Here is a 13201-nt window from a genome sequence, read left to right as displayed (position 1 = left end):
GGAGTAGTAGGAGGAGGATGACAGGAGGAGTAGTAGGAGGATGACAGGAGGAGTAGTAGGAGGATGACAGGAGGAGTAGTAGGAGGAGGATGACAGGAGGAGTAGTAGGAGGATGACAGGAGGAGTAGTAGGAGGATGACAGGAAGAGTAGTAGTAGGAGGATGACAGGAGTAGTAGTAGGAGGATGACAGGAGGAGTAGTAGTAGTAAGATGACAGGAGTAGTAGTAGGAGGATGATAGGAGGAGTAGTAGTAGTAGTAGAATGACAGGAGGAGTAGTAGTAGGAGGATGACAGGAGGAGTAGGAGGAGGAGGATGACAGGAGGAGTAGTAGGAGGATGACAGGAGGAGTAGTAGGAGGAGGATGACAGGAGGAGTAGTAGGAGGATGACAGGAGGTGTAGTAGTAGGAGGATGACAGGAGGAGTAGTAGGAGGAGGATAACAGAAGGAGTAGTAGTAGGAGGATGACAGGAGGAGGAGTAGGAGGATGACAGGAGGAGTAGTAGGAGGATGACAGGAGGAGTAGTAGGAGGATGACAGGAGGAGTAGTAGTAGTAAGATGACAGGAGGAGTAGTAGGAGGATGACAGGAGGAGTAGTAGTAGTAAGATGACAGGAGGAGTAGTAGGAGGATGACAGGAGGAGTAGTAGTAGGATGACAGGAGGAGTAGTAGGAGGATGACAGGAGGAGTAGTAGTAGTAAGATGACAGGAGGAGTAGTAGGAGGATGACAGGAGGAGTAGTAGTAGTAAGATGACAGGAGGAGTAGTAGGAGGATGACAGGAGGAGTAGTAGTAGTAAGATTACAGGAGGAGTAGTAGGAGTAGGAGGATGACAAGAGGAGTAGTAGTAGGAGGATGACAGGAGGAGTAGTAGGAGGATGACAGGAGGAGTAGTAGTAATAAGATGACAGGAGGAGTAGTAGGAGTAGGATAACAGAAGGAGTAGTAGTAGTAGAATGACAGGAGGAGTAGTAGGAGGAGGATGACAGGAGGAGTAGGAGGAGGATGACAGGAGGAGTAGTAGGAGGATGACAGGAGGAGTAGTAGGAGGAGGATGACAGGAGGAGTAGTAGGAGGAGGATAACAGAAGGAGTAGTAGTAGGAGGATGACAGGAGGAGGAGTAGTAGGAGGATGACAAGAGGAGTAGTAGGAGGAGGATGACAGGAGGCGTAGTAGTAGGAGGATGACAGGATGAGTAGTAGGAGGATGACAGGAGTAGTAGTAGGAGGATGACAGGAGGAGTAGTAGGAGGATGACAGGAGGAGTAGTAGGAGGATGACAGGAGGAGTAGTAGGAGGAGGATGACAGGAGGAGTAGTAGTAGGAGGATAACAGAAGGAGTAGTAGGAGGAGGATGACAGGAGGAGGAGTAGGAGGAGGATGACAGGAGGAGGAGTAGTAGGAGGATGACAGGAGGAGTAGTAGGAGGATGACAGGAGGAGTAGTAGGAGGATGACAGGAGGAGTAGTAGGAGGATGACAGGAGTAGTAGTAGGAGGATGACAGGAAGAGTAGTAGTAGGAGGATGACAGGAGGAGTAGTAGGAGGATGACAGGAGGAGTAGTAGTAGTAAGATGACAGGAGTAGTAGTAGGAGGATGATAGGAGGAGTAGTAGTAGTAGAATGACAGGAGGAGTAGTAGTAGGAGGATGACAGGAGGAGTAGGAGGAGGAGGATGACAGGAGGAGTAGTAGGAGGAGGATGACAGGAGGAGTAGTAGGAGGAGGATGACAGGAGGAGTAGTAGGAGGATGACAGGAGGAGTAGTAGGAGGAGGATGACAGGAGGAGTAGTAGGAGGATGACAGGAGGTGTAGTAGTAGGAGGATGACAGGAGGAGTAGTAGGAGGAGGATAACAGAAGGAGTAGTAGTAGGAGGATGACAGGAGGAGGAGTAGGAGGATGACAGGAGGAGTAGTAGGAGGATGACAGGAGGAGTAGTAGGAGGATGACAGGAGGAGTAGTAGTAGTAAGATGACAGGAGGAGTAGTAGGAGGATGACAGGAGGAGTAGTAGTAGTAAGATGACAGGAGGAGTAGTAGGAGGATGACAGGAGGAGTAGTAGTAGGATGACAGGAGGAGTAGTAGGAGGATGACAGGAGGAGTAGTAGTAGTAAGATGACAGGAGGAGTAGTAGGAGGATGACAGGAGGAGTAGTAGTAGTAAGATGACAGGAGGAGTAGTAGTAGTAAGATGACAGGAGGAGTAGTAGGAGGATGACAGGAGGAGTAGTAGTAGTAAGATTACAGGAGGAGTAGTAGGAGTAGGAGGATGACAAGAGGAGTAGTAGTAGGAGGATGACAGGAGGAGTAGTAGGAGGATGACAGGAGGAGTAGTAGTAATAAGATGACAGGAGGAGTAGTAGGAGTAGGATAACAGAAGGAGTAGTAGTAGTAGAATGACAGGAGGAGTAGTAGGAGGAGGATGACAGGAGGAGTAGGAGGAGGATGACAGGAGGAGTAGTAGGAGGATGACAGGAGGAGTAGTAGGAGGAGGATGACAGGAGGAGTAGTAGGAGGAGGATAACAGAAGGAGTAGTAGGAGGAGGATGACAGGAGGAGGAGTAGTAGGAGGATGACAAGAGGAGTAGTAGGAGGAGGATGACAGGAGGCGTAGTAGTAGGAGGATGACAGGAGGAGTAGTAGGAGGATGACAGGAGGAGTAGTAGGAGGATGACAGGAGGAGTAGTAGGAGGATGACAGGAGGAGTAGTAGGAGGATGACAGGAGGAGTAGTAGGAGGATGACAGGAGGAGTAGTAGGAGGAGGATGACAGGAGGAGTAGTAGTAGGAGGATAACAGAAGGAGTAGTAGGAGGAGGATGACAGGAGGAGGAGTAGTAGGAGGATGACAGGAGGAGTAGTAGGAGGATGACAGGAGGAGTAGTAGGAGGATGACAGGAGGAGTAGTAGGAGGATGACAGGAGGAGTAGTAGGAGGATGACAGGAGGAGTAGTAGTGGTAAGATTACAGGAGGAGAAGTAGGAGTAGGAGGATGACAAGAGGAGTAGTAGTAGGATGATGACAGGAGGAGTAGTAGGAGGATGACAGGAGGAGTAGTAGTAATAAGATGACAGGAGGAGTAGTAGGAGTAGGATAACAGAAGGAGTAGTAGTAGTAAGATGACAGGAGGAGTAGTAGGAGGATGACAGGAGGAGTAGTAGTAGTAAGATTACAGGAGGAGTAGTAGGAGTAGGAGGATGACAGGAGTAGTAGTAGTAGGAGGATGACAGGAGGAGTAGTAGGAGTAGGATAACAGAAGGAGTAGTAGTAGTAGAATGACAGGAGGAGTAGTAGGAGGAGGATGACAGGAGGAGTAGTAGGAGGATGACAGGAGGAGTAGTAGTAGTAAGATGACAGGAGGAGTAGTAGTAGTAAGATGACAGGAGGAGTAGTAGGAGGATGACAGGAGGAGTAGTAGTAGTAAGATGACAGGAGGAGTAGTAGGAGGATGATAGGAGGAGTAGTAGTAGAATGACAGGAGGAGTAGTAGTAGGAGGATGACAGGAGGAGTAGTAGGAGGAGGATGACAGGAGGAGTAGTAGGAGGATGAAAGGAGGAGTAGTAGTAGTAAGATGACAGGAGGAGTAGTAGGAGGATGACAGGAGGAGTAGTAGTAGTAAGATGACAGGAGGAGTAGTAGGAGGATGACAGGAGTAGTAGTAGGAGGATGACAGGAGGAGTAGTAGTAGTAGTAGAATGACAGGAGGAGTAGTAGGAGGAGGATGACAGGAGGAGTAGGAGGAGGATGACAGGAGGAGTAGTAGGAGGATGACAGGAGGAGTAGTAGGAGGATGACAGGAGGAGTAGTAGGAGGAGGATGACAGGAGGAGGAGTAGGAGGATGACAGGAGGAGGAGTAGGAGGATGACAGGAGGAGGAGTAGGAGGATGACAGGAGGAGTAGTAGGAGGATGACAGGAGGAGGAGTAGGAGGATGACAGGAGGAGTAGTAGGAGGATGACAGGAGGAGTAGTAGGAGGATGACAGGAGGAGTAGTAGGAGGATGACAGGAGGAGTAGTAGGAGGATGACAGGAGGAGTAGTAGGAGGATGACAGGAGGAGTAGTAGGAGGAGGATGACAGGAGGAGTAGTAGGAGGATGACAGGAGGAGTAGTAGGAGGAGGATGACAGGAGGAGTAGTAGGAGGATGACAGGAGGAGTAGTAGGAGGATGACAGGAGGAGTAGTAGGAGGATGACAGGAGGAGTAGTAGGAGGATGACAGGAGGAGTAGTAGGAGGATGACAGGAGGAGTAGTAGGAGGATGACAGGAGGAGTAGTAGTAGTAAGATTACAGGAGGAGTCGTAGGAGTAGGAGGATGACAAGAGGAGTAGTAGTAGGAGGATGACAGGAGGAGTAGTAGGAGGATGACAGGAGGAGTAGTAGTAATAAGATGACAGGAGGAGTAGTAGGAGTAGGATAACAGAAGGAGTAGTAGTAGTAGAATGACAGGAGGAGTAGTAGGAGGAGGATGACAGGAGGAGTAGGAGGAGGATGACAGGAGGAGTAGTAGGAGGATGACAGGAGGAGTAGTAGGAGGAGGATGACAGGAGGAGGAGTAGTAGGAGGATGACAAGAGGAGTAGTAGGAGGAGGATGACAGGAGGCGTAGTAGTAGGAGGATGACAGGAGGCGTAGTAGTAGGAGGATGACAGGAGGAGTAGTAGGAGGATGACAGGAGGAGTAGTAGGAGGATGACAGGAGGAGTAGTAGGAGGAGGATGACAGGAGGAGTAGTAGTAGGAGGATAACAGAAGGAGTAGTAGGAGGAGGATGACAGGAGGAGGAGTAGTAAGAGGATGACAGGAGGAGTAGTAGGAGGATGACAGGAGGAGGAGTAGTAAGAGGATGACAGGAGGAGTAGTAGGAGGATGACAGGAGGAGGAGTAGTAAGAGGATGACAGGAGGAGTAGTAGGAGGATGACAGGAGGAGGAGTAGTAAGAGGATGACAGGAGGAGTAGTAGGAGGATGACAGGAGGAGGAGTAGTAAGAGGATGACAGGAGGAGTAGTAGGAGGATGACAGGAGGAGTAGTAGGAGGATGACAGGAGGAGTAGTAGTAGTAAGATTACAGGAGGAGTAGTAGGAGTAGGAGGATGACAAGAGGAGTAGTAGTAGGAGGATGACAGGAGGAGTAGTAGTAGTAAGATTACAGGAGGAGTAGTAGTAGTAAGATTACAGGAGGAGTAGTAGGAGTAGGAGGATGACAGGAGGAGTAGTAGGAGTAGGAGGATGACAGGAGGAGTAGTAGTAGGAGGATGACAGGAGGAGTAGTAGTAGTAGGATAACAGAAGGAGTAGTAGTAGTAGAATGACAGGAGGAGTAGTAGGAGGAGGATGACAGGAGGAGTAGTAGGAGGATGACAGGAAGAGTAGTAGTAGTAAGATGACAGGAGGAGTAGTAGGAGGATGACAGGAGGAGTAGTAGTAGTAAGATGACAGGAGGAGTAGTAGGAGGATGACAGGAGTAGTAGTAGTAGTAAGATGACAGGAGTAGTAGTAGGAGGATGATAGGAGGAGTAGTAGTAGTAGAATGACAGGAGGAGTAGTAGTAGGAGGATGACAGGAGGAGTAGTAGTAGGAGGATGACAGGAGGAGTAGGAGGAGGAGGATGACAGGAGGAGTAGTAGGAGGAGGATGACAGGAGGAGTAGTAGGAGGATGACAGGAGGAGTAGTAGGAGGATGACAGGAGGAGTAGTAGGAGGAGGATGACAGGAGGAGTAGTAGGAGGATGACAGGAGGAGTAGTAGGAGGATGACAGGAGGAGTAGTAGGAGGATGACAGGAAGAGTAGTAGTAGGAGGATGACAGGAGGAGTAGTAGGAGGATGACAGGAGGAGTAGTAGTAGTAAGATGACAGGAGTAGTAGTAGGAGGATGATAGGAGGAGTAGTAGTAGTAGAATGACAGGAGGAGTAGTAGTAGGAGGATGACAGGAGGAGTAGGAGGAGGAGGATGACAGGAGGAGTAGTAGGAGGAGGATGACAGGAGGAGTAGTAGGAGGATGACAGGAGGAGTAGTAGGAGGATGACAGGAGGAGTAGTAGGAGGAGGATGACAGGAGGAGTAGTAGGAGGATGACAGGAGGAGTAGTAGGAGGATGACAGGAAGAGTAGTAGTAGGAGGATGACAGGAGTAGTAGTAGGAGGATGACAGGAGGAGTAGTAGTAGTAAGATGACAGGAGTAGTAGTAGGAGGATGATAGGAGGAGTAGTAGTAGTAGTAGAATGACAGGAGGAGTAGTAGTAGGAGGATGACAGGAGGAGTAGGAGGAGGAGGATGACAGGAGGAGTAGTAGGAGGATGACAGGAGGAGTAGTAGGAGGAGGATGACAGGAGGAGTAGTAGGAGGATGACAGGAGGTGTAGTAGTAGGAGGATGACAGGAGGAGTAGTAGGAGGAGGATAACAGAAGGAGTAGTAGTAGGAGGATGACAGGAGGAGGAGTAGGAGGATGACAGGAGGAGTAGTAGGAGGATGACAGGAGGAGTAGTAGGAGGATGACAGGAGGAGTAGTAGTAGTAAGATGACAGGAGGAGTAGTAGGAGGATGACAGGAGGAGTAGTAGTAGTAAGATGACAGGAGGAGTAGTAGGAGGATGACAGGAGGAGTAGTAGTAGGATGACAGGAGGAGTAGTAGGAGGATGACAGGAGGAGTAGTAGTAGTAAGATGACAGGAGGAGTAGTAGGAGGATGACAGGAGGAGTAGTAGTAGTAAGATGACAGGAGGAGTAGTAGGAGGATGACAGGAGGAGTAGTAGTAGTAAGATTACAGGAGGAGTAGTAGGAGTAGGAGGATGACAAGAGGAGTAGTAGTAGGAGGATGACAGGAGGAGTAGTAGGAGGATGACAGGAGGAGTAGTAGTAATAAGATGACAGGAGGAGTAGTAGGAGTAGGATAACAGAAGGAGTAGTAGTAGTAGAATGACAGGAGGAGTAGTAGGAGGAGGATGACAGGAGGAGTAGGAGGAGGATGACAGGAGGAGTAGTAGGAGGATGACAGGAGGAGTAGTAGGAGGAGGATGACAGGAGGAGTAGTAGGAGGAGGATAACAGAAGGAGTAGTAGTAGGAGGATGACAGGAGGAGGAGTAGTAGGAGGATGACAAGAGGAGTAGTAGGAGGAGGATGACAGGAGGCGTAGTAGTAGGAGGATGACAGGATGAGTAGTAGGAGGATGACAGGAGTAGTAGTAGGAGGATGACAGGAGGAGTAGTAGGAGGATGACAGGAGGAGTAGTAGGAGGAGGATGACAGGAGGAGTAGTAGTAGGAGGATAACAGAAGGAGTAGTAGGAGGAGGATGACAGGAGGAGGAGTAGGAGGAGGATGACAGGAGGAGGAGTAGTAGGAGGATGACAGGAGGAGTAGTAGGAGGATGACAGGAGGAGTAGTAGGAGGATGACAGGAGGAGTAGTAGGAGGATGACAGGAGTAGTAGTAGTGGTAAGATTACAGGAGGAGAAGTAGGAGTAGGAGGATGACAAGAGGAGTAGTAGTAGGATGATGACAGGAGGAGTAGTAGGAGGATGACAGGAGGAGTAGTAGTAATAAGATGACAGGAGGAGTAGTAGGAGTAGGATAACAGAAGGAGTAGTAGTAGTAAGATGACAGGAGGAGTAGTAGGAGGATGACAGGAGGAGTAGTAGTAGTAAGATTACAGGAGGAGTAGTAGGAGTAGGAGGATGACAGGAGGAGTAGTAGTAGTAGGATAACAGAAGGAGTAGTAGTAGTAGAATGACAGGAGGAGTAGTAGGAGGAGGATGACAGGAGGAGTAGTAGGAGGATGACAGGAAGAGTAGTAGTAGTAAGATGACAGGAGGAGTAGTAGGAGGATGACAGGAGGAGTAGTAGGAGGATGACAGGAGGAGTAGTAGGAGGATGACAGGAGGAGTAGTAGGAGGAGGATGACAGGAGGAGTAGTAGGAGGATGACAGGAGGAGTAGTAGGAGGATGACAGGAGGAGTAGTAGGAGGATGACAGGAAGAGTAGTAGTAGGAGGATGACAGGAGGAGTAGTAGGAGGATGACAGGAGGAGTAGTAGTAGTAAGATGACAGGAGTAGTAGTAGGAGGATGATAGGAGGAGTAGTAGTAGTAGAATGACAGGAGGAGTAGTAGTAGGAGGATGACAGGAGGAGTAGGAGGAGGAGGATGACAGGAGGAGTAGTAGGAGGAGGATGACAGGAGGAGTAGTAGGAGGATGACAGGAGGAGTAGTAGGAGGATGACAGGAGGAGTAGTAGGAGGAGGATGACAGGAGGAGTAGTAGGAGGATGACAGGAGGAGTAGTAGGAGGATGACAGGAGGAGTAGTAGGAGGATGACAGGAAGAGTAGTAGTAGGAGGATGACAGGAGGAGTAGTAGGAGGATGACAGGAGGAGTAGTAGTAGTAAGATGACAGGAGTAGTAGTAGGAGGATGATAGGAGGAGTAGTAGTAGTAGAATGACAGGAGGAGTAGTAGTAGGAGGATGACAGGAGGAGTAGGAGGAGGAGGATGACAGGAGGAGTAGTAGGAGGAGGATGACAGGAGGAGTAGTAGGAGGAGGATGACAGGAGGAGTAGTAGGAGGATGACAGGAGGAGTAGTAGGAGGAGGATGACAGGAGGAGTAGTAGGAGGATGACAGGAGGTGTAGTAGTAGGAGGATGACAGGAGGAGTAGTAGGAGGAGGATAACAGAAGGAGTAGTAGTAGGAGGATGACAGGAGGAGGAGTAGGAGGATGACAGGAGGAGTAGTAGGAGGATGACAGGAGGAGTAGTAGGAGGATGACAGGAGGAGTAGTAGTAGTAAGATGACAGGAGGAGTAGTAGGAGGATGACAGGAGGAGTAGTAGTAGTAAGATGACAGGAGGAGTAGTAGGAGGATGACAGGAGGAGTAGTAGTAGGATGACAGGAGGAGTAGTAGGAGGATGACAGGAGGAGTAGTAGTAGTAAGATGACAGGAGGAGTAGTAGGAGGATGACAGGAGGAGTAGTAGTAGTAAGATGACAGGAGGAGTAGTAGTAGTAAGATGACAGGAGGAGTAGTAGGAGGATGACAGGAGGAGTAGTAGTAGTAAGATTACAGGAGGAGTAGTAGGAGTAGGAGGATGACAAGAGGAGTAGTAGTAGGAGGATGACAGGAGGAGTAGTAGGAGGATGACAGGAGGAGTAGTAGTAATAAGATGACAGGAGGAGTAGTAGGAGTAGGATAACAGAAGGAGTAGTAGTAGTAGAATGACAGGAGGAGTAGTAGGAGGAGGATGACAGGAGGAGTAGGAGGAGGATGACAGGAGGAGTAGTAGGAGGATGACAGGAGGAGTAGTAGGAGGAGGATGACAGGAGGAGTAGTAGGAGGAGGATAACAGAAGGAGTAGTAGGAGGAGGATGACAGGAGGAGGAGTAGTAGGAGGATGACAAGAGGAGTAGTAGGAGGAGGATGACAGGAGGCGTAGTAGTAGGAGGATGACAGGAGGAGTAGTAGGAGGATGACAGGAGGAGTAGTAGGAGGATGACAGGAGGAGTAGTAGGAGGATGACAGGAGGAGTAGTAGGAGGATGACAGGAGGAGTAGTAGGAGGATGACAGGAGGAGTAGTAGGAGGAGGATGACAGGAGGAGTAGTAGTAGGAGGATAACAGAAGGAGTAGTAGGAGGAGGATGACAGGAGGAGGAGTAGTAGGAGGATGACAGGAGGAGTAGTAGGAGGATGACAGGAGGAGTAGTAGGAGGATGACAGGAGGAGTAGTAGGAGGATGACAGGAGGAGTAGTAGGAGGATGACAGGAGGAGTAGTAGTGGTAAGATTACAGGAGGAGAAGTAGGAGTAGGAGGATGACAAGAGGAGTAGTAGTAGGATGATGACAGGAGGAGTAGTAGGAGGATGACAGGAGGAGTAGTAGTAATAAGATGACAGGAGGAGTAGTAGGAGTAGGATAACAGAAGGAGTAGTAGTAGTAAGATGACAGGAGGAGTAGTAGGAGGATGACAGGAGGAGTAGTAGTAGTAAGATTACAGGAGGAGTAGTAGGAGTAGGAGGATGACAGGAGTAGTAGTAGTAGGAGGATGACAGGAGGAGTAGTAGGAGTAGGATAACAGAAGGAGTAGTAGTAGTAGAATGACAGGAGGAGTAGTAGGAGGAGGATGACAGGAGGAGTAGTAGGAGGATGACAGGAGGAGTAGTAGTAGTAAGATGACAGGAGGAGTAGTAGTAGTAAGATGACAGGAGGAGTAGTAGGAGGATGACAGGAGGAGTAGTAGTAGTAAGATGACAGGAGGAGTAGTAGGAGGATGATAGGAGGAGTAGTAGTAGAATGACAGGAGGAGTAGTAGTAGGAGGATGACAGGAGGAGTAGTAGGAGGAGGATGACAGGAGGAGTAGTAGGAGGATGAAAGGAGGAGTAGTAGTAGTAAGATGACAGGAGGAGTAGTAGGAGGATGACAGGAGGAGTAGTAGTAGTAAGATGACAGGAGGAGTAGTAGGAGGATGACAGGAGTAGTAGTAGGAGGATGACAGGAGGAGTAGTAGTAGTAGTAGAATGACAGGAGGAGTAGTAGGAGGAGGATGACAGGAGGAGTAGGAGGAGGATGACAGGAGGAGTAGTAGGAGGATGACAGGAGGAGTAGTAGGAGGATGACAGGAGGAGTAGTAGGAGGAGGATGACAGGAGGAGGAGTAGGAGGATGACAGGAGGAGGAGTAGGAGGATGACAGGAGGAGGAGTAGGAGGATGACAGGAGGAGTAGTAGGAGGATGACAGGAGGAGGAGTAGGAGGATGACAGGAGGAGTAGTAGGAGGATGACAGGAGGAGTAGTAGGAGGATGACAGGAGGAGTAGTAGGAGGATGACAGGAGGAGTAGTAGGAGGATGACAGGAGGAGTAGTAGGAGGATGACAGGAGGAGTAGTAGGAGGAGGATGACAGGAGGAGTAGTAGGAGGATGACAGGAGGAGTAGTAGGAGGAGGATGACAGGAGGAGTAGTAGGAGGATGACAGGAGGAGTAGTAGGAGGATGACAGGAGGAGTAGTAGGAGGATGACAGGAGGAGTAGTAGGAGGATGACAGGAGGAGTAGTAGGAGGATGACAGGAGGAGTAGTAGGAGGATGACAGGAGGAGTAGTAGGAGGATGACAGGAGGAGTAGTAGGAGGAGGATGACAGGAGGAGTAGTAGGAGGATGACAGGAGGAGTAGTAGGAGGAGGATGACAGGAGGAGTAGTAGGAGGAGGATGACAGGAGGAGTAGTAGGAGGAGGATGACAGGAGGAGTAGTAGGAGGAGGATGACAGGAGGAGTAGTAGGAGGAGGATGACAGGAGGAGTAGTAGGAGGAGGATGACAGGAGGAGTAGTAGGAGGAGGATGACAGGAGGAGTAGTAGGAGGATGACAGGAGGAGTAGTAGGAGGAGGATGACAGGAGGAGTAGTAGGAGGAGCATGACAGGAGGAGTAGTAGGAGGAGGATGACAGGAGGAGTAGTAGGAGGAGGATGACAGGAGGAGTAGTAGGAGGAGGATGACAGGAGGAGTAGTAGGAGGATGACAGGAGGAGTAGTAGGAGGAGGATGACAGGAGGAGTAGTAGGAGTAGGATGACAGGAGGAGTAGTAGGAGGAGGATGACAGGAGGAGTAGTAGTAGGAGGATGACAGGAGGAGTAGTAGGAGGATGACAGGAGGAGTAGTAGGAGGATGACAGGAGGAGTAGTAGGAGGATGACAGGAGGAGTAGTAGGAGGATGACAGGAGGAGTAGTAGGAGGATGACAGGAGGAGTAGTAGGAGGATGACAGGAGGAGTAGTAGGAGGATGACAGGAGGAGTAGTAGGAGGAGGATGACAGGAGGAGTAGTAGGAGGATGACAGGAGGAGTAGTAGGAGGAGGATGACAGGAGGAGTAGTAGGAGGAGGATGACAGGAGGAGTAGTAGGAGGAGGATGACAGGAGGAGTAGTAGGAGGATGACAGGAGGAGTAGTAGGAGGATGACAGGAGGAGTAGTAGGAGGATGACAGGAGGAGTAGTAGTAGGAGGATGACAGGAGGAGTAGTAGGAGGATGACAGGAGGAGTAGTAGGAGGATGACAGGAGGAGTAGTAGGAGGATGACAGGAGGAGTAGTAGGAGGATGACAGGAGGAGTAGTAGGAGGATGACAGGAGGAGTAGTAGGAGGATGACAGGAGGAGTAGTAGGAGGATGACAGGAGGAGTAGTAGGAGGAGGATGACAGGAGGAGTAGTAGGAGGATGACAGGAGGAGTAGTAGGAGGAGGATGACAGGAGGAGTAGTAGGAGGAGGATGACAGGAGGAGTAGTAGGAGGAGGATGACAGGAGGAGTAGTAGGAGGATGACAGGAGGAGTAGTAGGAGGATGACAGGAGGAGTAGTAGGAGGATGACAGGAGGAGTAGTAGTAGGAGGATGACAGGAGGAGTAGTAGGAGGATGACAGGAGGAGTAGTAGGAGGATGACAGGAGGAGTAGTAGGAGGAGGATGACAGGAGGAGTAGTAGGAGGATGACAGGAGGAGGATGACAGGAGGAGTAGGAGGAGGAGGATGACAGGAGGAGTAGTAGGAGGATGACAGGAGGAGGAGTAGGAGGAGTAGTAGGAGGATGACAGGAGGAGTAGTAGGAGGATGACAGGAGGAGTAGTAGGAGGATGACAGGAGGAGTAGTAGGAGGTCACCAGTAAAAGCGCCAGACAGTAGACGTCAATGCCCAGTGTGAGGGCAGCGGTGCCAGGGCGAACAGAGGGTGACCAGTGACATGCAGGGCACAGCTCACACAGGACACCATGTCAGTGCCGGTACCGCAGGGAGGACGCACTTGTAGGTCACACCCGGCGGTTTCTCTCACCTGCCCCCATGTCCCCCTCAGGCTGCGGCTGATTCTCTTCTTCTGCCCCCCGCGGCCTAGTGCGGTGTCTCCCTGAACACAGAGGCCGGACAGGGCCCCACCGGACCCGGCACAGCAACCGGCTGAGCAGCGGCATGACAACCGAGGGCGCCGCCATCACTAATGAGCACCGAGACTGAATGACAAGGGAGGACAGGAGAGTGAGCGGCAGCGACAGCGGAGGACCAGCGGCCACCAGAGGAACTGCAGCTACAGCCCCTGACAATGCTAAACATGTAGATGTATTATAGGTGTACATGTAGAGGTGGGTGTATTATAGGAGAACATGTAGAGGTGAGTGTATTATAGGAGTACATGTAGAGGTGAGTGTATTATAGGAGTACATGTAGAGGTGAGTGTATTAT

At 50.1% G+C, this 13201-nt stretch overlaps 1 protein-coding gene across 1 annotated transcript in view; it reads right to left on the bottom strand.

The window, feature by feature from the left end:
- The window catches only part of DHX30 (DExH-box helicase 30), a 28975-nt gene extending 16021 nt beyond the window's left edge, over positions 1-12954 (bottom strand). Inside the window, exon 1 of the mRNA XM_075271848.1 lies at positions 12798-12954. Within this exon, the coding sequence (XP_075127949.1) occupies positions 12798-12954 (157 nt within the window). The remainder of the gene's footprint in view (positions 1-12797) is intronic.
- Positions 12955-13201: the final 247 nt, after the last annotated feature.

This window comes from Leptodactylus fuscus, chromosome 4, assembly GCF_031893055.1.
Source record: "Leptodactylus fuscus isolate aLepFus1 chromosome 4, aLepFus1.hap2, whole genome shotgun sequence".
Taxonomy (NCBI): Eukaryota; Metazoa; Chordata; class Amphibia; order Anura; family Leptodactylidae; genus Leptodactylus; species Leptodactylus fuscus.
The sequence above is the reverse complement of the archived record's forward strand: the minus strand, read 5'-3'. Positions and strand labels throughout refer to the sequence as shown.